At 36.2% G+C, this 19801-nt stretch overlaps 1 protein-coding gene across 16 annotated transcripts in view; it reads right to left on the bottom strand.

Annotated features, from left to right (window-relative positions):
- Positions 1 to 2636: 2636 nt before the first annotated feature.
- The window catches only part of UNC79 (unc-79 subunit of NALCN channel complex), a 96537-nt gene continuing 79372 nt past the window's right edge, over positions 2637 to 19801 (bottom strand). For 15 of the 16 annotated variants that reach the window (XM_085225536.1, XM_085225547.1, XM_085225537.1 and 12 more), the window contains 8 exons: positions 19342 to 19419; positions 17114 to 17203; positions 14361 to 14536; positions 12502 to 12688; positions 10690 to 10887; positions 8565 to 8642; positions 4622 to 4663; positions 2637 to 4097 (listed from right to left, as the gene is read on the bottom strand). In XM_085225536.1, coding sequence (XP_085081662.1) covers positions 3897 to 4097; positions 4622 to 4663; positions 8565 to 8642; positions 10690 to 10887; positions 12502 to 12688; positions 14361 to 14536; positions 17114 to 17203; positions 19342 to 19419 — 1050 coding nt within the window. In that variant the 3' untranslated portion in view covers positions 2637 to 3896. Of the gene's footprint in view, positions 4098 to 4621; positions 4664 to 6780; positions 7014 to 8564; positions 8643 to 10689; positions 10888 to 12501; positions 12689 to 14360; positions 14537 to 17113; positions 17204 to 19341; positions 19420 to 19801 lie in introns of all 16 variants that reach the window. The other variant, XR_014883736.1, reaches the window with a different exon arrangement.

The raw sequence follows: 19801 nt of genomic DNA, 5'->3' as shown, positions 1-19801 counted from the left end.
ACTTTCTAATCTGCCTACAAAATACAAAGAATTGCTGCTCTAGGCTATTTCAGAGAGAGAATATGAATGACTCACTTGAATTTTGTCTTGGCCTCAAGCACCATCAATGTATGTTTTACTGTTCTTTAAAAAACAATTAAGTGTATCTTAAGAAGTCTACAGCTCATTTAGTGATTTTCATGAGGTGCTAAACCATACACATCCAGCAAAGCCAAGTTATTTGTTGTTATTAGTCAGTATAATCCTTCATCAGAAACTCCTCCAGGCTATATTCTCTATGCTAGAGCAGCTGCTTAATTCATATTTACAGTCGTACATGACAACAGATCTGCAAGAACCATATAAAACCCCTAAATCCTATGCTCATCTATGGAAGTAGGTTCTGTGCTTAGATCTTTTCTCAAAACCCTGAGTTAAAACCAGATCTGAATTCCTACAAAGTCTGAAAGAACTCTTACAGACCTGGATTCAGCATGTCTGGCTTGGCTTGTGTTTAATTTTAGTATCTATTCACCATTACATTTCTGTTATTTCTATGTTTTGCCATTCTGAATACTAGATGCTTAGAGACAGAGATTTTGCTAGGCAGGGAGAACATTCATACCATGTTGCCTACATTAATTATCCATTGAGATGCCTGTTTGTGGCATCTACTATCCAGAAGTGACTTTTGAAGAGAAACCTCTTTGCCACAAATAAAATGCTTTCATTCTTTAAGTCTCCGCAAACCCACTGTGCCCACCCAAGATAACATCCTTTCTCACACCCAAGGCCCTCATGTTCTCTCCCACACTTTGCCTTTCAGCCATCTTTCAGATTCACTGGGCTACACAAACAGTGCAAAAATCTCTCTCCTGCACATCCTACTTTGTTTTTTGGCTCAAAGCTTGCTTTCTGAGGTATTTCTTGTGATACGACTCTAGGAGATGAGAGATGGGTGTTGCTGTGTGGCAATCAACATCACTGTGTGGACAATTTTACATTTGAAAGCATTTCTTTGGAGCTGTTTACCTTAGATAGTGCTCAGGACTGTTCACTGGCAGAAGATGTAGCCTGTGACCAAATAACTCCTATTTGCTATGGGAGAGTGGGGAATGATGCCACTGTATCCTGTGAAGGCAAGATACAGGTTGGCGCCTCTCTGCTCCCTCTTATCTGCTGGCAAGGCCAGGAAGATAGGAACAAAGGAGTTTCTGCTGAGATCCCAAAACCAGAATCTGCCACTCCAAGGAGGGCTGACTCAACCACTTTGGATTTGAGCTGCCACTCCAAAGAGAGCTGACTCGACCACTTTGAAACCATTGAAAAGGGGCCATCATCACCATGCTTATCGTCGTCATCGTCAACAGAACAACAATGTCCGATGACTCACCACTACTGAAGATCAAAGACTGAACTATGAACCACGCTGGATCCATGGTGGTGACTATCTCCCTCTTGCTGCCTACAAAGACTCCTTGTTTCTTCTTTCCTATCTTTTCTATCGCCCTCCTTCCCTTCCCCATTAGCCTAATTCATAATAGTGTCCGTCCTCCCCTTCCCCATCTCCCTAATTAAGATCTGTAATAAACTGGTCGGACCAACGTTTGAACCGTGTTTCTTAATCTCACTCCAGGTATGCAGATATTAAAAGAACCTCCTCTCTCTCCTATAAATTGGAGCGAGACACAGGGAAACAATCACATTTCCATTTCAATGAGATCACACTAGACTCCACCACAGAAGAACCCAGGCCCTATTTGTGTGCTAGCCCAGCAAAGATATCTTCAATATTGCAGATAAGCAGAAACAAGATGCAGTCCAGGAAAGGAAAGAGTCAAACCCCTTGAAACCAAAATCTGCAGCTTCTTTTTGCCTGAAGGCCAAAGTTAACAACAGTATCTACAGGTGTACCCCAGTAGTCAATACCGTTCCAGATCTTCATTAATGATCTGGTTTATGGGGCAAAGTTTACTCTCAGCAAATTTGTGGTTGGCAGAAAGCTGGAAGGAACAGCTGATATGCCAGAGGGTTGTGCTGCATCCAGAGGAACCTCAATCAGGCAGGGGAAGTGGGCTGACAGGAACCTCATAAAGTTCAGCCAGGGGAAGTGCAAAGTCCTGCACCTGGAGAGGAACAACTTCCTCCTCATAGCCAGTCAAAAGCTAGAGAAAAAAAAGTGCTGTTTCCCTCACTGTTACCACCATGAACATTTAGGAAGAAGCCTTTTTATTTTCTGGTGGATCTCTTATTAACCTTCAAATGAAGACAGAAATGCTTTGCATTTGCAAATGCTCAAAAACTCTGTTTAGTCAAATGCAAGTCAAATACAAGCAAAACTAGCTACAACAAAACGGCTTATAATGAATCTACTGTACTTTATTCTGATCAGTGCCACTTCACTGAAAACACTGGAAGGGATCTTTTAAGCAACCTAGCATATCCTTACAATCAAAGTCTTGGTGGGTTTTCTTGTTTTGGTTTTGTTGATTTTTTAAGTGTAACGATCGTTTAAAGACATACCTCCAACATTTCCACTTCCATCTTTCCTCAGTATCATTACTGAGGAAAGCCTGACCCTCCACAACAACTAAAACAGACAGTTCGTTACAGGTGTGCATCTCTACTTCCACACAATGAAGGAGGAAAAACCTTAGTTCTTAGAGTGGTAATAAAGTCCAGAAATTTAATAGCATTCTAAAACACAATGTAAATGTGTGTTTGCTATTCTTCTAGTCAGTGCATTATAGTAATAAATACAGAAAATACAACTCTGATTGCACAGATTTAAATTACAAGAAGTGGTAAATCATGATGCTCTTAAGATCTGAGGCAAAATTCACTGAATTTATTGAATTTCTTAAATTTCAATAGGCTTTGGCTGAGTCTCTTTATGATATTAAAACCCATTTGTTATTAAACATCATGTTCAACACAACAATATGCAGATGGTGTAATTTGTTAATATTATTATGCAAATGTTCAGGTCCCACCATGCTCTCTTGAAGTCTCAAAATACAACTTCCGTAGACATCAATCAGAATAAGTCTGAGTTATCCATTTTTAATTGCACTGTATACAAGTATTACAGATGAATACAATACAGTATTCACAAAAAATCAGAGGCTTCTATGAAACCTACAAAGAGCAGCACAGCATCGATGAAGTAAAAGCAATATTTCAAAAAATAATAAATGAGGCTTGGCAGATTTGGAAAACAGTGTTAAAGAAAAAAAGACAAATGAATTGGCACAGTTTAACAATCTAATTTCTAAGTGCACTTTATAATAACTGTCCTTAAAAGCTGCTGTTTTCCCAGAAGATGATGACAAAAAGCCTCATTAAACACCACTGTTTTGTATGACAGGTTTTATTGCATTGCCAGCTGTGAATCTCGGAAAAAAAAAAAAAAAAAAAAAAAGAAGTCTCCCCAAATAACTATAAAGGTTCCTAAAAAGCCAGTTTTCTTTATTATCATCAAAAAATAGCAACATAGCACTTCCATATGTTTGAGAATACCCACAATTCTAGTTTTAAAAAAAATAGAAGTTAAAGAAAGGTGATTTTTGTATTAGCTTCAAAAATAACGTAAAGAAACATTTATTAACGAGATATTTCTGTGATCAGAGAGATATGTACAACGAGATAGATTTAAGTCCAATCCTGCAAAATACATGTTTGTGAATGCAGACTTGAATAATTGTCGATCCTGCTCCTTTGAGTATAAATGATTAATGTAATTAAGGACTGGCAGAATCAGACTCTTAGCTTCACATAAACTTTTCCACAATCCGTTCTAGGCTAAAAAGTATAGATACAGTATATACTCTATATACTGCTTATTACAAAAGGTGTTCTACAGCTCTAACTCCATTATTGCTAGACTAAAAATTAATATTTGGAGCAATTTATGTGAATCATAAAGGATAAAATTGAGATGCAGCTTCTGATGATTGAATTTCCACTTGAGCCATTTTAAACTGGGTACACTGCAGCCATTTGCGGAGCACTGACGAGCTATTGTTCATTTGTCCTGACCCCTGTAACATCCTTAGGCTGTGATGGTTGACATTGCTCTGGATGGCTTGGAGGCGCAGCTGAAGTCCAGCAGACAAATGCTGTTAAAATAATGCAAAACGTTTATCTCCTTTAATATATGCATTAATACTGTACTTATTGTCATCAAGTGTTGTTGGTCAGGGAAAGCTCCCCTACTACCCCAGTGTCATGTTTCTTTCTTCCACATCCTCCACTGTAGTGTTGCCATGAATTACAAATGTGCCTACAAATCACTAAGAGTCCCAATCCTAATCTGTTACGGGATTTTCAACCCCAGAACAAGAAAACCACAGCTTGGGGAACAACCACTTCATTAAAAAATAAAAGGCTAGGCTGCAGAACCCAGTAAGAAGTATTTCAAAAGGGAAAGGAAGAGCAGGACTGAGCTCAGAGCACATATATTAGCTCATGATGCTAAGATACCCAGGACCTTCTGAAGTGCTGAGCTACCCAGCACATCTGGATGTGACACAATGACCTGCTTTCAGATAGTTTGGAGACCAAGTCTAGTAACCCTTCTTCCAGAATTTATAGAAATACGTAAGACAAAGAATAAAAGGACAAGTTATGAGAAACACCTTACCTTAAGATTTGACTGTATCATTGGCAACCACATTGGTATTAGCTGCAAGAGATGCATTTTGTTATTGTACAAGTGACTGTAGACATGCTGTAGTAACTGTGAGACAAAGAAACCCATTTAGTTGTGAAAATACACAGGGACTGAACCATAAATCTAAAAATGTGATTATTTTTCAATGATGCATATGTTTTGTGGCAAATGACTCTCTGAGGTTAAGAAGCCAGCTTCCTTTGTTTGTAGGTTGATGAAGCACCAGTAGTATCTACTGATATTCTGTCTAGGGATTACCTTAGACAATGACAAGAGTGCAAAATTAAAATAAAAAAATAAAGTTAAAGGAAATCACTCCTTATTTTCCTGTCAGGGCATATCTGTATTTGTAGATGAGCAATAACAGAATGAATACAGTACATATTCCGCATTGCAAAGTATCTATCAGGAACTGAAAAAACAGAGAAGTTCCTAACAAAAGGCAGATATTTAAATAGTAACCAGCACTTCATAAGCCACTAGGTCAGTGTCACTGCTTCATTCCAGAATGTGACCTGTGTGCTTGCAAGCACAGATATACTCTCCTAACTGTGCAGAAATGCTGATATTTCAGTCTCCTGCTCCTCAGAGAACTTCTATTTCTGAGTAAGTATAACATGACAAGCTTCTAGAAGACAGAAAGGCCCTTCTAACAGAAGTATTCATGTTCTCCAATATTAATTTAACCACTGAGATTATTGTTCGAAAATGTTCCTTCTTAATGGCATCCAAATTTGTAATGTACCAATTATGCTACCAGAAGCTGCAAGTTAAACCTAATCACTATTGACAACATTAGATAAAGCGCTGTTTGCCTCGTGCAAGGAATGATAATTGTTTCAATTTCAGTGCTATTTTGCTGGGGAATCGTATGCAGATCTGTCAGGATCAATTATTTAGCCTACCAAATAAAGGACCTCAGCATTTACAGATAGATGAATGCCAAAACAGCCAGAAAGTAGTCAGATGCAGCAGTGTGGGAATTCTCTATGTCATTCTGTGGACTCCCACACTAAATGAAGTGCCTAATCTAGTGCCCCTAAGTCCAGATGTGATTATTGGAGAGATGGGAACAGGAAACATATAGTGAAAATCCATGTTCTGTGTCCTACTGCCATTAACAAATATCACTGAATTTTCACCCAGAATTAATGACTTCACTATGAAATTATCCAGTAGAGACAGAACTAGTGTCGGAGGTAAAGCAAGCAAGGAAAGAAGGTAGGCAGAAAACACAGAGAAGGGAATTTTCCTCAGGGCCAAGGTACCTCCCTTTGCATCCAAACCAACCAACTGGACATCTTTTAGAGTCAGCTGAAAACAATAAGCACTTCTCATCACTGCTTTGGTACAAGATGAACTGGATATCTAAAATAGATAAAGATGAGTCATGGCCTAAAAATATGTGTTTATATCCATTGACTAAAAAGGGTAGTCAAGGAAACTAGCTCATATTGATATTTATGCCACAGAAGTCTAAGGTTAGATAAGATTAATGTCATCCAACACCACTTCCATCTTCCAGAATCTGGACACATGGAGGACAACTAACATTCTTCTTCAGGCACAAGAAAGTAAACCCTCTACTCCTACAGCTGCCACTTAGATAAATGAGACTAGAAGAAATTTTTATTGAAGCACTTAAGCTTTATGACCTAGTTCCCAGCCAGCCTTTTCTACACAAAGGAATAATACATAAAGCTGGCTAGAAAAAAACAGCTAGAAGAACAGACTGCTGTCACTGTCAATTTTTGGAATTGATATTTTCAACAGGATCATGTTGATTCCAGTGCAAGTTCTGACAGAAGCCAGGCTAGAGAGTAGATCGGTTACTGTGCTTTTCTGGCTCCTGAGCTCTGCTCATTTAAAAAGGAAAATAAACATATAATGATTGAAATATTTTCACAGGAAATAACTTTGTTTTCCTCAACAGATCAGTCAAAATGTTCTAAAGTCAGATCCAAAAATCATCCTCTAAGAAAACAGGAAATCATTTAAAGACCATAGAAAGCAATCAAAGATATGTCTGCTAAATTCAGAATAAGCCTAATAGCAGAGGTCAGCACAGTATCTGGAGGAGGGATCCTCATAGAACCAAAGCAAAGAAGGAGATAAAAGAATGCTTTTACCAGACAGCTCTTCTGTCAGTGAGAGAGAGCTGAATTTTTCATGTCTTCCCTTTCTCCCTTGTTTTAAGACAGATTTTCAGGAAATGTTCACTTAGTACAAATGGCGTGTCATCATCCAAAACCTTCTCATTGTGATGCATTGGAAATATGTGTTGAATCACACATAATTACATAGTGACTTCACTAAAATAAGTTTTTGCAGCACCTGCATTCTTCAGGTGGAATAGAAGACACTGCAGTAGACAAAGCGTGAATGACAAATGATCAGGATTGTGCTCAGTTCCAAGAGGAATTACTATATTTGGTGAAAGAATGTTGGAAAAAAAAAAAAACAAAAAAACTAGGATAAATACTTACACAATTAATTAGTTCTGAAAAAGTTAGTAACCTGGGACAACAATCCTAAAATAGTATTATGTCCATGTATTGTTTCTCCATGACTGCATTTTAGGGCTAAATAAATGGGATTTGGCCATCCAGACTATTCTCTTCCACCTCCCATCCACATAGCATGAAAGAAAGCACATTAACTGAATTTCATAAGCTTATGAGCTTGATTTTGTAGTAAAAAAACCTGATTTAACCTGATTTAGCATATTATTGATATATACTCCAAAATGTAACCCTCTGTAAGTGTATATGTGAATTGTGATGGGAATTAAGCCCCAAAAGCCTCTCTTTTGACAGCTTTAAAGCCATACTTCCATTTTCTTTAAAGACATATCCTTGTCAAATTCTGGACATCCTAGACTGCCCACAGCTTCTCTAGAGACAGTGACAATTACTTTGATGTCTCTACAGTGACAGAATTTTTGTGATGAATTGAGACATTACTGACAGTAAATCTGTATTTTCACAATGAATGTGAATATTTTCAGGTCAGTTAACATTGAATCCTTCCATTTTAGCTACTATATTTTCAATTCCACCTTCACCATAAAAGATGGGAGTAAAACATTCGCACAGTTTCCTTTATGGCAACTGAAGAACTACATAAACCAACACAGATCAGCTAGGTTCAGAGTGCATCTAACTAATTGGTTATAATTTTCTATAGGGGGGGAAAAAAAAACACCTTCAGAATAATAATGTGATGGCAAAACAGGTAAAAAAAGACTAATAAAATTGATCCGTGCTTGTGCAACTACTCCAACCATTTCACAAGCTATTTTTTTCTGATTTTTTCTGAATAGTTCAGAAAATGCTCAGGAGCCTGACTGCTGATTTCAAAAGCTGTTTTACATTAACAAAGCATGCCTTATTTGATTTTTAAATCAAAAATAGCCTGTAGCACATCCATTAGAAAGATTTATTATCAAATAATATTTGACTAAGAAAGACACCCTGGCATTTAATACACTACTGTGGAATAAGGCTTTGTAATCAACCTAGAAGAATTTTGAGAACTGATCAATCAGGTGATCTCCAAATATCCATGATGATTTAAGATTACAGAATGGCTGAAAATTCAGACAGTACTTAGAGGTTCTCATAAGATCAGAGATACTAGTTGAGATCATTAGGTGAATAAGACCATCACAACAACCAAAGGAGAAAGTAGATCAGCAGACCATTTCGAAATATCAGGTGAGTATGGATTTTAAATTAGAGTCTGACCTTACTAGAGATTATAATTTTTGTTATGCTCTACTAGATTTTATTTCTTCACTAACGTTCAAATTCTACTTCTGTTGTTGATTTTAAGAGTTGTGGGGACCATTCTCTAGTAGTCGCAATTGATCAACAACATCCTTGACTAAATGTTCATAATGTGGTACACCTACCTTTACAAAGATAGTAGAGTTGCATTCCTGTAAAGCCTCCATTAAACTAATCACATGCAGACATACCATTTCCACCATCTTGTAAAAAAAAAAAAAATCAAGAATTAAACAAATCAATATCCAGTATTGTACACTAAGCAAACACTAAGAGCCTTCCTTTGTTTGCTTGGCAGTTATACTGGATCACTAGATGCCTATTTACTAAATATGCATAAGATAATACGTACATAAAAAGCACATTTAGTTTTCCCCTGATGCAGCAACATCTGTCAAATATTTCAAAATGTTTGATGAATTTTAATTCCTATCATGCATCAAAACAAATTGACTTCAGCTTTCTTCCTTTCAGACATCATAAATCCTTTTACTTGCCTTTGCTGTATAGTTCTCATCAATCAAGGTGTCAGAAATTGATATTTTTATTTACTGAATCCTTTGAAAATTAACATAGTCACACAAAACATCTTTTTTTCTATTATCAGAAGACAATTAATTGTTCTGAACTGGCAGCTAATCCATAATTCTTCCATTTTGTATGATTAATTATGATAGATGAAGATATTATTTATTTGGTAGTAGACAACATTTTATGTTTAATATTATGTAAATTCATAAGTTCAAGAAAAACACCTTGAGTCAACAGTGAGTATTTACAGTGCCTATGTAAACTATGTGTAAATTCCCCTGACTATAATAAACTTTTATGTAGTCTTTTTTATCTTCAAAGCACTTTAGGCAAACACTAATTAACCTCACAACACCCACGTGAGATGAGCAAGTATTATTATCACATTTCACAGAGCAAGAGCCAAGGCAAATAGTTTAATAATTTTCACTAAAGCCACACAGGGAGATGCTTTGAGAATAAAGACTGGAACTTGAGACTTCCAGGTCCTATCCTTGTCCTAAAGTTTGACATTTTCCTTTGTGTCTGACTAAACAACTGGCTAGTAAGTTAGACTATGTACAGCTCCCACTGAGTGGCTGATATATCATTTAAAGACAGTTTCAGATGTTCCTTGCCTCTTGATATGACATTTCAAATACAGCCTATGCACCTGTGCAATTACTAAGCTCTGAAGGTGTACAAAGGTCCAAAGGTGGTGTGAAAGATTCCTTACAAGGGTAAAGGGAATTGCATTAAATAACTCCCATTTTAAAAAAAGGGAGGAAAAAAAGTAGCAAAAGAAACAAAAAAGAATGAAAACTCCAGATGTTCAGAGAATCTTGCTTAGAGGACGAGGCCATCTATAAAGAATCTTTCTCACTCATCTACTAGTTACCAACTCAGTTAAAGTCAATCCATCATTAACATACAGTAATGGTACCACATTCTTCATGTCCTTCTGAGACGTGGCTGACAATACATCTTGCCCGTCCTAAACAAGATCTCAATCCTAAACCTGCATGCATAGAGAATCATTAATCAGTGGGAAGCAGAGGTAGCACCTATGTGAAAGCCAATCACACACTTTTGGTTTCTTACTGTATGAAGTTTCTACAAAACCAATAAGCATTTGAGATAAGTGAATAGTTAGAATTATTATTATTTTTTTAAATGGCCTGGATAATTTCTGGGCACCATGAATAATTCCCTTTCAAACTTTATCTCTGGAGATTCAAGTTATTAGCTACTCAAAAGTGTTTCTAGAGATAACTACGTGCCTTATTATTGATGAGCAACCAATGGGCTATGAATAGTGAAGCGTCAACACTGTGTGTCTTTCATCATTGTATGGTAAAAAAAAAAAAAATTGAAAAAGATATTCATAGAATTATCCTAAAACACTCAGTTGCTTGTGTGAGGCAGAGCAAGATGAAGCAATAGGAACAGCAGGAAGAGCAGGGATATATAAAATGAGACTTGAAGCAGAGAGCCCTCAATACAACAAGCAGTGACTAGCTCTGGAACACCACACCTCTGTTTCAGGCAAATCCTGGCTATACCCTATCTCAGGACCACTGTAAGGTTAAACCAATACTACCTTTCTCTTTAATTTCTCAAACTATCAATGTTGCTTTATAAAGTTATTCAGAGATTGATGTATTCCACTGGAATGTAGAAACAAAGCCAAGCCCCATCCAAGTTTAATCTATACAAATCTATGCACAACATCTAACTCACCACTTTGTTATGGGCCATCAGCTGTAGGATGCTAGGTGTCACTCGGCTCCAGAACTCCAGGGCTGTAAGGATCGCTGTAAAACTAAATTCGTTCTGATTCTGGACGGTTGGAGCTACTGCTGTTTGTTCACAATACACTGTCCAGAGCTGAGCAAATATAAATGCATGGAAGAGGGAACACATGTGCAGAACAGATGTCTGTAGAAATAGAAAAGAGAAGACAATGTTTATTGAAAAAAGTGTATTGGAGTATAATGCAGGGGCTTTCCCAAAAGTGCTCCCCTCTCATGCACTGCACCGTGCAGTCTTGTGCTTCACTTTCCTGAATGTTTTTCTTCAATTAGGAACTAATCATGTTTGATAACATCTCCATATTTATAAATGATTTCATATCTACGGACTAAAAACTGCATTTGCACAGTCCCATTCAATCTTAGTGTACAACATTAAGGTCAGTCCCTCTAAAGAAAAGATTAGTTTTGCAGAACAGGTACTAAAGACTAATCCTGAGACTCTTGCTGAAAAACTCCTACCACTGTCTAAGGGAAGCCTGGAGGCATCAATCACATCTATTAGTCTGATCACCTACAAGGAAACGTATCACACAAAACACATCATTGTACAACTGTGATCTCTCTCTGTCTTGCTGGAACGCAGCTGCTTACAGTCCTGGAAAGTAAGTGCTATGAAGCTAACAGAGAATTCATCCTGTGGACTCAAGCATGACTTTGCTAATAAGTATTATATATTGCAGTGTCTGAGGCTCCAGGAGTCCTGAACATTTACTATTCCCTTAAAAGAATGATGTTACTGGTCAGAAATGTTTTCTCAGTTTTATAGTGTAACAGTGATCCATGCTTTGTGGCAATATGACCACATCAAATATTGCAGTGGTTGCTTGGTAACGGGAAAGAGGTAATTGACTGAAGGAAAAAAGACAAAAAAAAAAAAAAAAAAGCCAGGACACATGAATGGGAAGCACCAGTGCATCGGCTGTGTGAGGGGAAAGAAAGAGGAATTTTAAGTACTAGAAATATGCATAATCCTCCTGCTTTTGCAGTTAATAAAATTCTGGTTGGTGCAACTGTACTCTTATATCTGTGTTTAGCTTCTGTCACAAATTGCTTATGATTTGCAATAACTCTCTTGTCAATAACTTCTTTAGAAACAAAAAGTTTTACTTGAACCATCACCGTTTGTAATTAATTTTTGATCACGGCATCATTAATAGGTTATACAGTACCACTGTACACCTAGATAAGAATTAGCAACTCTCTTGAGATTTGCTACAGAGATGGTCATTGCTAAAGATTCAATTTGGAACTGAGTTTGTCCTTCCCCATTCCTGTATTGAAATATTTTGAAAAAGTTAAATCTCTTAAACTTATTTGTAATGATTTCATCACCGGTTTTCTATACATGAAGGGGTAACTTCGCAAGAAAAACTGTAGAGATTTTTTTCCCTAGATCTCAGATTTTAATGTTATAGGCTTCCTTTTTACATCAAAAGAAATATATATCCCTATGTTGGTTGCTTCAATCCAGTGGAATCTTTTCTCAAATATAAAAAAGGCAGAGGGTTCTTAAACTCTCAAAATAGCATCATTGGATTACTTCAGAAAGGGTCTGCGGGATTCTATGCTGGAAGTATAAACCATTTTAAACAGGATATTAGTTTACATGATGAAGTTTTGATAATACTTGTGAAATTTAAAATTTTATATTACCATCAAAATACAACTTAGTGATAAATATTTTCAAGAGTAAGGCCAGTATACACCACATCTCCTCTTAAAATGCAGAATCCCTTACCTTTGATTGCTCTGGAAACCCAATCAGAATAACAATAAGGTGGTCAGCAATTTGTGAACCTGCATCCAGTGGAATAGGCATGCAAGATGATGGAGAATTTGGACAGACAACATTGTGTGTCAGTGACCCCAGGAGTAGCCAGGACAGCAAACGAATATGTGAAACACATTCTATGAATTCTTTGGGCCTGTCAAGAAAGAGCGGATTTTATAATGCTGCAAAGTTTTCTATTTCTTCCCCAAAACAAAAAATCTCTTTAAACACTTTGCAGATGCAGTCTTAAGTTCTGGAGGCACAAATCATTGGTACAGCTTATAGGAAGTCTAGAACCACACAGAACTTAGTGGATTTGACATAACCTTTAACAAATCCAAATCCAAATCCAAATCCAAATCACATAACTGGAGGAGCCTAAGGAGTGGTCTCTACATAAGGATAAAACATACACAGATTTACCTGATCCACACACAGTGATTTTTTACACAGCAATCATCAGATGAGGATTGCCCAAACAGAAGTGCTTCTCTTTGTTTCACAGGACAGCACACAGCTGACAAGGCTATGACAAGGTATTCTTCATTCCACAGCTAGCTCTGAGACACAGGGGCTCTGCCCTGCCTTACTGTCACTGTGTTCCACTTCTCCATACATAAACTCCAAGTAGAGTTCATTCCTTTTTTTCCTTTGTCTCCTCCTGGACATTAGAACTGCATCATTCTTCTGGGGGCAGAGAATGTGCTTCTTTGTGACCGTTATTAATTATTCATCCACCATCTAGTGCAAAGCATAATTGTGAAGCTCTGTGCTTAATCTAAGAAGGAATAGTATTTTCTGGAGTCACCTTGTCTGTTTCCTTCCTGTGCAACAGTTCAAACTACACAGCCATTTGAACACAAAGGCATGGGAAAAAAATATTTTAGATGAACAAATCACTACCTAGCAGGCCACTCACTACTCTCACTCATTTATAATTTAATGTCATTGTCAAGGTCTCAGAGAAACAAAGGTACATTCCATTAATGTACTTTTTTGTGCAGACTGATAAAATGTTCACCCTCAAATACATACAGGGTCTCGTGGGAAGTCCATGTCTTCACCTCAGAATATAAAATGCAATTTTTACAAATAAGAAACTGTAGCCCAAAGAGTTTCTTATTCTCCTTATTTCAAACCTGTATATGTTCTATCTGCAGGACTGGAAACCAGATAGCTTAGACCTCAGAAGCCCAGGCATAAAGCCTGAGACAAAGCTGGGACTAGAATACAGATTCATTAAAATACAGTCCAGTGAGCTACACTCAAAACACCTCACTTGCTAGCATTGTAAGACAAAGAACAGTGCTTTGCTCTTCTTTTTAAAGATAAGAAGTTGCACATCAGGATTTCTCACAGTGAAAAAAAAAAATAAATAGGTCTTGAAGAGCAGGATTTCTCCCTAGGTGAAGTCAGACGGTTTTACCACCATCTACGCAGACTTACACTTAAAGATCTTGCTTATTTGTGATGAGTAATATCAAGGGGCATAAATTCCATTTTTCTATGACCATATTTTATATAATTACAGGACTAATAAATTACTTGCAAGCTTTTCACTGTCTGTTTCAAATGGAGAATCAAGTTCATTTTCCAGTGCAACTCCATTCAAGTCAAAGGAGATACTTCCACTGGTCTCTGCTTTAAATGGTGCACTGATGAGTTTTTCAGATAAGGATCAGGGAGATGCTGATTAGCATTTTTAATGACTCATGGCCACCAATCCCAGCTATGCATCCTAACTACTCAATCTAGCAACACACATAGAATTCTGCGGAGACTTCTAATTCATTTTTGTGTTCCTTTTTGTGGAAAAGCATTCTCACCCTTGTTGCATTGCTGAAGGAGGATGGTAAAGCCAAGGCAAATATCGGATCACAGCTTTGTTGTCTCTGTGGTTTCCTCGTGTGATTTCCATAGCAGTAATCTGAGCTAAACCAACTTTCAGATGCCCTCCAAACGTGTCTTCATGCAGTGGCTGAGAACAAGTCTTCATATGACTCTGCAAAGCAAAGATCTTATTTCCTACCTGAAAAGAGTATTCTGCTTCACTTCCCTTCTTGAGATCTCTAGATTGAGACTAAAACTACATAATCTAACTTAGAAATGGGTTTTAAAACATTCTCCAGTCTCTATATTAGTAAGAGTATTATGATGCAGCTTTTTCAAGGAGGCCATGTTCTCAAGAGCCCATGCAAAAGGTTAATTTTACAAAATGTCTAAGCATCTGTTGTACCAAAAACTCAAAGCTGGTAAGTGCAAACTAATGGTTGCACATCCAGAAAATTTAACTAAAGATCAAATAATCCAGCCATTCAAAAGGGTAACAGCCTGGGCAGGAAATGTCTTCCTTGTACAAAAGAATTGTGCAATATTCTGTTTCCATGTACAGAAGTAAGCTGCCTCTCATTCACCAATGATATGACTGTGCTGCTCAGGTTATTTGGAACAAATGCCTTTAAGCCCTGGAAATACAAGGGCTAAACCTTTTACCAAGACATTGGCATACACTTCTTCCTGGAAAAATAACTTATTATGCTGTTTTGACAGCTGCAAGGAATGTTTCACTGGTACTCCTCAAGATAACTCCGTATTTCTGAGCTAACTTTGCATTACCTTCAGTCTCTGAACAAACAGAACATATACTGAGCACATATAAATATATGCTTTGCATAAGAAAAAAAGGCTATCAATAATTGAATTATTATGAAAGAATCAAAATCAGTGATCAATAATATTCTATAAAAGGATCTGACCCCCAGCAACTTATACTCTCAAAATCACTTGAAGTTTCTTTGAGAGGAAAAAAAAAACAAAAAACAAAAAAACAACTATCAGCATGTATATCTAGTGACTTTGCTACAGACAGGAAAGGATAGAAAGGTATGCAGGCAATTTTATTCTTCAAAAATAGTGGCATTTTCTAAATAAAGCCTGAGCTTTAGCAATGAAAATGTTATCCCAGTGGAAAAGAAAGATAATAACCTGAGCAGAAAAAATAAACTGGAATGTGGTTATCTTAAGAATTAACATTTATATCTTGTTTATAAAGCAACAGTTGCAAATATATAGGACTGAAAATAATTAACTTCTTTCACAAAAAACGAAACTATTCTCAGGCACCCAAAATAAGACACTGGAAATTAATCGATAACTGGAACTATTTATTCACTGAAATTTATAGGATAGTATTTAATAATCTTTTCTCAATTTTTATCTTTTTCTTCTGAAAAACGTCACTCAACATTTGAAATTTCAAAAAAAATCAGCTTAAAAGAAAGTAAATCAAGATGTTGTGAATTTGTTTAAAATTCTGACTATTTCTAAACTTAGAAACACATGCAATATTTTCCCAACAATGCTGGAAGCACATAATAAGTTTACCTTATGATTCTACTAGAATTTGAAATTGAAAAATCTGACTTCTCAAATTCATCTTATTTAATAAGAACCATCTTTTAATTTTGCAAAGATAGCCAAAGTTTAATCATCAAAATAAATAAAATTACTAGCATTTTTTGTCTCTGTTATGTTTTTGGTAGAGCCCTGTATTACATGGACTCAGACAACATGGACTCAAACAAATACAACATGCAATTTTGACAAATTGGTTCCAATTTCATTTTAAAATGCCACGGAGTACACATTTGGAGATCTTCTTGTCTAATTCAAAAATATAAAAGTGACAAACTGGGTAAAGTTTTAGTTCATGCCCTAGCTTTATCTAGGTGTACAAATGTACTAAATAAATAGCCCTACCAAACATAAGAAATTATCAACTCAGACTCAAGCTTTGCAAAAGCATATCTAAAAAGCAGACTGCAATTCAAGGGAAAAGGGGCACCAAAAAAAAAAAAGCACAAGTGGAAAAAATCTTCGCACAGAAACTTTTTACACAGAAGAGAGGATAATCTGCAAGTATTTTCACATGATTTTTTTCCATTCTGTTTCTATGGAAGTGACAAATCAGATGTATCTCTTTCTCATTTATGATTTATTTGCCAATCTCTTTTGAAAGTAGTTCTGAACTGGAGGAGAAATGGGTGAATAATTTTAAAGGATACAGCGGGAAGGCAATTCAATTCAGCTTAAAATGATTAATTATGTTGTACTTTGAAGTAAATCTCTACTCCAGCTACTGTACAAAAGCCTGCCTCTCCTACTGAAGATCTTCTTTTAAATCACAATGGGATTCAAGGCATAAGGCCAATGGGGTAAAAACATACAAAAAAAAATAAAAAAAAAGGTACTTTGTCCAGTAAAACAAGGTTACTGAGGGTTTCAAGAGATGGGATTTTCAATTTCACAGGAATTCTTCCTCTTCTGTGGTATTATTCTGCAAAAAAATTGTCCCCTCCAGAGCACAGAGTATAGTGGAGAGGACAAGGGGACAGTGAGCAAGTGAGTATGTGAGATAAACAAACAAAAACAAAAACAAAGAACAAAAAAACGAAAGAAAGAAAAACCAAGTCAGTCTTCTCAAAGGCTTACAGTGGTTCCTTCCAGGCGGGCTAACTATGGAAAGCATATTTAAAACAACAAAAATTCCATATACACTTTATGTATGCCCATAACCAACCTTCAGTTTGGTTAAGGTATGCATATCTGCAATGAAATCCAGCACTTCCCCAACATACTGCCTCATGCACTCCATTGCTGCTGTTCCACACTAGAACATAAAAGAAACATGTTTAAGCACCAGCTTTCAAATAAATTAGTGTTTTTGTTTTTGTTTCTTGTGCACCACAACACAGGTTTGTTTTTGTCTGTTTCAAATTCTTTACTTTTCAATTGAATTACTTTAATTAGAAATAGACATTCTTTGATGCTTTTCTTCTCATTGTAATTTGTTCTCTTATCTGATGATAGTATCAAAAGATAGACCAGTTAGTGTAGCATCTTCACGCATCATAAAATGCTCTTTATCTGTGACAGCAATGAAAGATTAACTAATGAAACTTTCAATAATATCTTTGTCATGCAGCCCCTGAAATTTACAGTGGTCCAAAATCAAAGTCTTAAAAGTTTGATGAGAGTTTAACAACTCAGTTCTTCAAGCAGCTGAGCATCTCTGCAAGTAAACCCGAACAGTTGTAATTGCAGAAAACAAAACTCAGTCACAGATAAAGCTGCTCTTGCATATGTCCACATGAATCATGATGGAAAAACAGGGTAAATGATTGGCCTACTGTATTTTCTGAAGCATCACTGAAATGAACATCACTAAAATTTGTTAGGTTTTTTGTTGTTGGTTGGGTTGGGTTTTTTGTTTGTTGGTAGGTTGGTTGGTTGGTTTTTTTAACTAACAAATGTTTCTGGGGTATTCCTGTAGTAAATTCATACAGCACTCAAGCTAGTCATAATTTTGAAAGTAGGATGCAAGGGAGAGAAGGAATAAATCCAATTCTCATGAACTATATGAACTTGAGCATAAATATGTAAACACTGAGAAGTAATCCATGCCAGAGCAAGAAAAATCCCAAAGGGAAAACAAAAGGATTCAACGTGGCACTTGCATTCCCCAGCACAAATTTTCATAGCCCCTTTCCCAGAACAATGAAAAATGCCAGTTTGGCCTTTGGCTAGTATAAGACATGCCCAAGATGTGCACAGTACTCAGTGTAACAAAGCTGTCAGATTAAATAAAGGTTTCCAAACCAGAGAACTCTGGAGAAAAGCTTTCAGAAGATGATATGGCTGACCCACAAGGTATCATATAATGTTTATATTTTAATAATCAGAGGTGAAGATGATTCTGGCTGAATTCAAGGGGAACTAGAAATGTCCAACATTTCTCAAAATCAAGTCTTCATATTTGCCTCAATTTTAGGGTCCAAATGACTTTAGAGGATATAGGATGAAATTATTAAATTTGGTATCTTTCTTCTTACAGTAGAAAAACAAAACAAAACAAAAACCCTGTCGAACCCCAAAACATAGGCTCAGCACAAAATATTGCAAAATGTTTATAGAGGGGGGAGATATTCTTCTTTGACCTTTATTTAATCACCTCTGCTTTGAAACAGAAGCTGAGTGCACAAATGAATCAGATTTAGTTTTGACCACAAATTTATTAAGCCACAATTGAGTTTTAGTGTCTGAAATTTGAAAAACAGTTAGCATTCTATTTTTAAACAAATCATCCAGATGATTCCCATTTTCCTAGGTTAATATCAATCTACTTGGTGTTGAATTATACTACTTTCTGTTTTTTCAAATGCTATGCCTGCCAGTTCCCTTGACAGAGTAACAAACAGTAAAAAATGGTCACTGACAGCCTTGTCAGCATATCCTCCATCCAGTTTATGTGGAGCGTTGAATAACAGAATTATAAAAGATATACTCAGACCTCTGAATAATAACATTCCATTACAAAAATCTTCCCTCTGAGTTCCTGTTTCATTCAAGCAGTGAGCTACTTGGTTCCTTTAATTTTTTTCTGAAATGATCATTTTCCCATCATACCTTTTTACAGCAATGTCATCTACTTATTTAAACCACATGTAAATTAAAACATTCTGTTGGGAGGAAAGGAAAGGCATTATTAAAGAGCTACTTTAGCACAGGCTCCAACTATAGTCAGACATGTGACTAAAGATCATTAGCAAGAGTAAGAGAAGCAGCATCAAGTCCAAAACTTTTCAACATTAATAAAAAGGAAGAAGCCTATCAGCTACTGAATGCAACACACCTTGCCAACCACAGAAGAAATGAAAAAGAAAGAACATTCAAATGAACCATAATGAGATGATAAGACATAATTTTAAAAACCAAAACTCAAAGATGGATTTTTGATTCAGTACTTACTCCAGGCAGTGAGGCAATCATCTGTTTATGCAAGATTGTTGATTCAGCTAGTTTAGTTCCAGCGTCTGCACAAACAAACTAAGAAGAAATTAAAGATGAATTATTTTTGAATAATTTACACAGGAACCTGAAGACACTAATAAGTTGTCCATGGCTTTATTAAGATCATTTCAGATCTTAATAATTTGCCTAGAAAGTTCTCTTCCTTTATTACCAATTTTGTTTGTTTGCCATTATAAATGAGTACTTTTAAAGAAAAATTCTGACTTAAATGTGTTTCATTAACACATATATGCTGGACAGAATCAATTTAAAGAATATTATATAAAACCAAATCCCTCTTTATAATCATAAATAGATATCTTTGTCATTCCCTGGATATGTCAAATATTCCTCTTTCATCCCGGATTAAAACAAGATAGAGAAAAATAAGGCAGAATACCATGTTCTTTAGTATGAC

Source organism: Meleagris gallopavo, chromosome 5 (assembly GCF_905368555.1).
Source record: "Meleagris gallopavo chromosome 5, MGAL_WU_HG_1.1, whole genome shotgun sequence".
NCBI classification, from domain to species: Eukaryota; Metazoa; Chordata; class Aves; order Galliformes; family Phasianidae; genus Meleagris; species Meleagris gallopavo.
The sequence above is the reverse complement of the archived record's forward strand: the minus strand, read 5'-3'. Positions and strand labels throughout refer to the sequence as shown.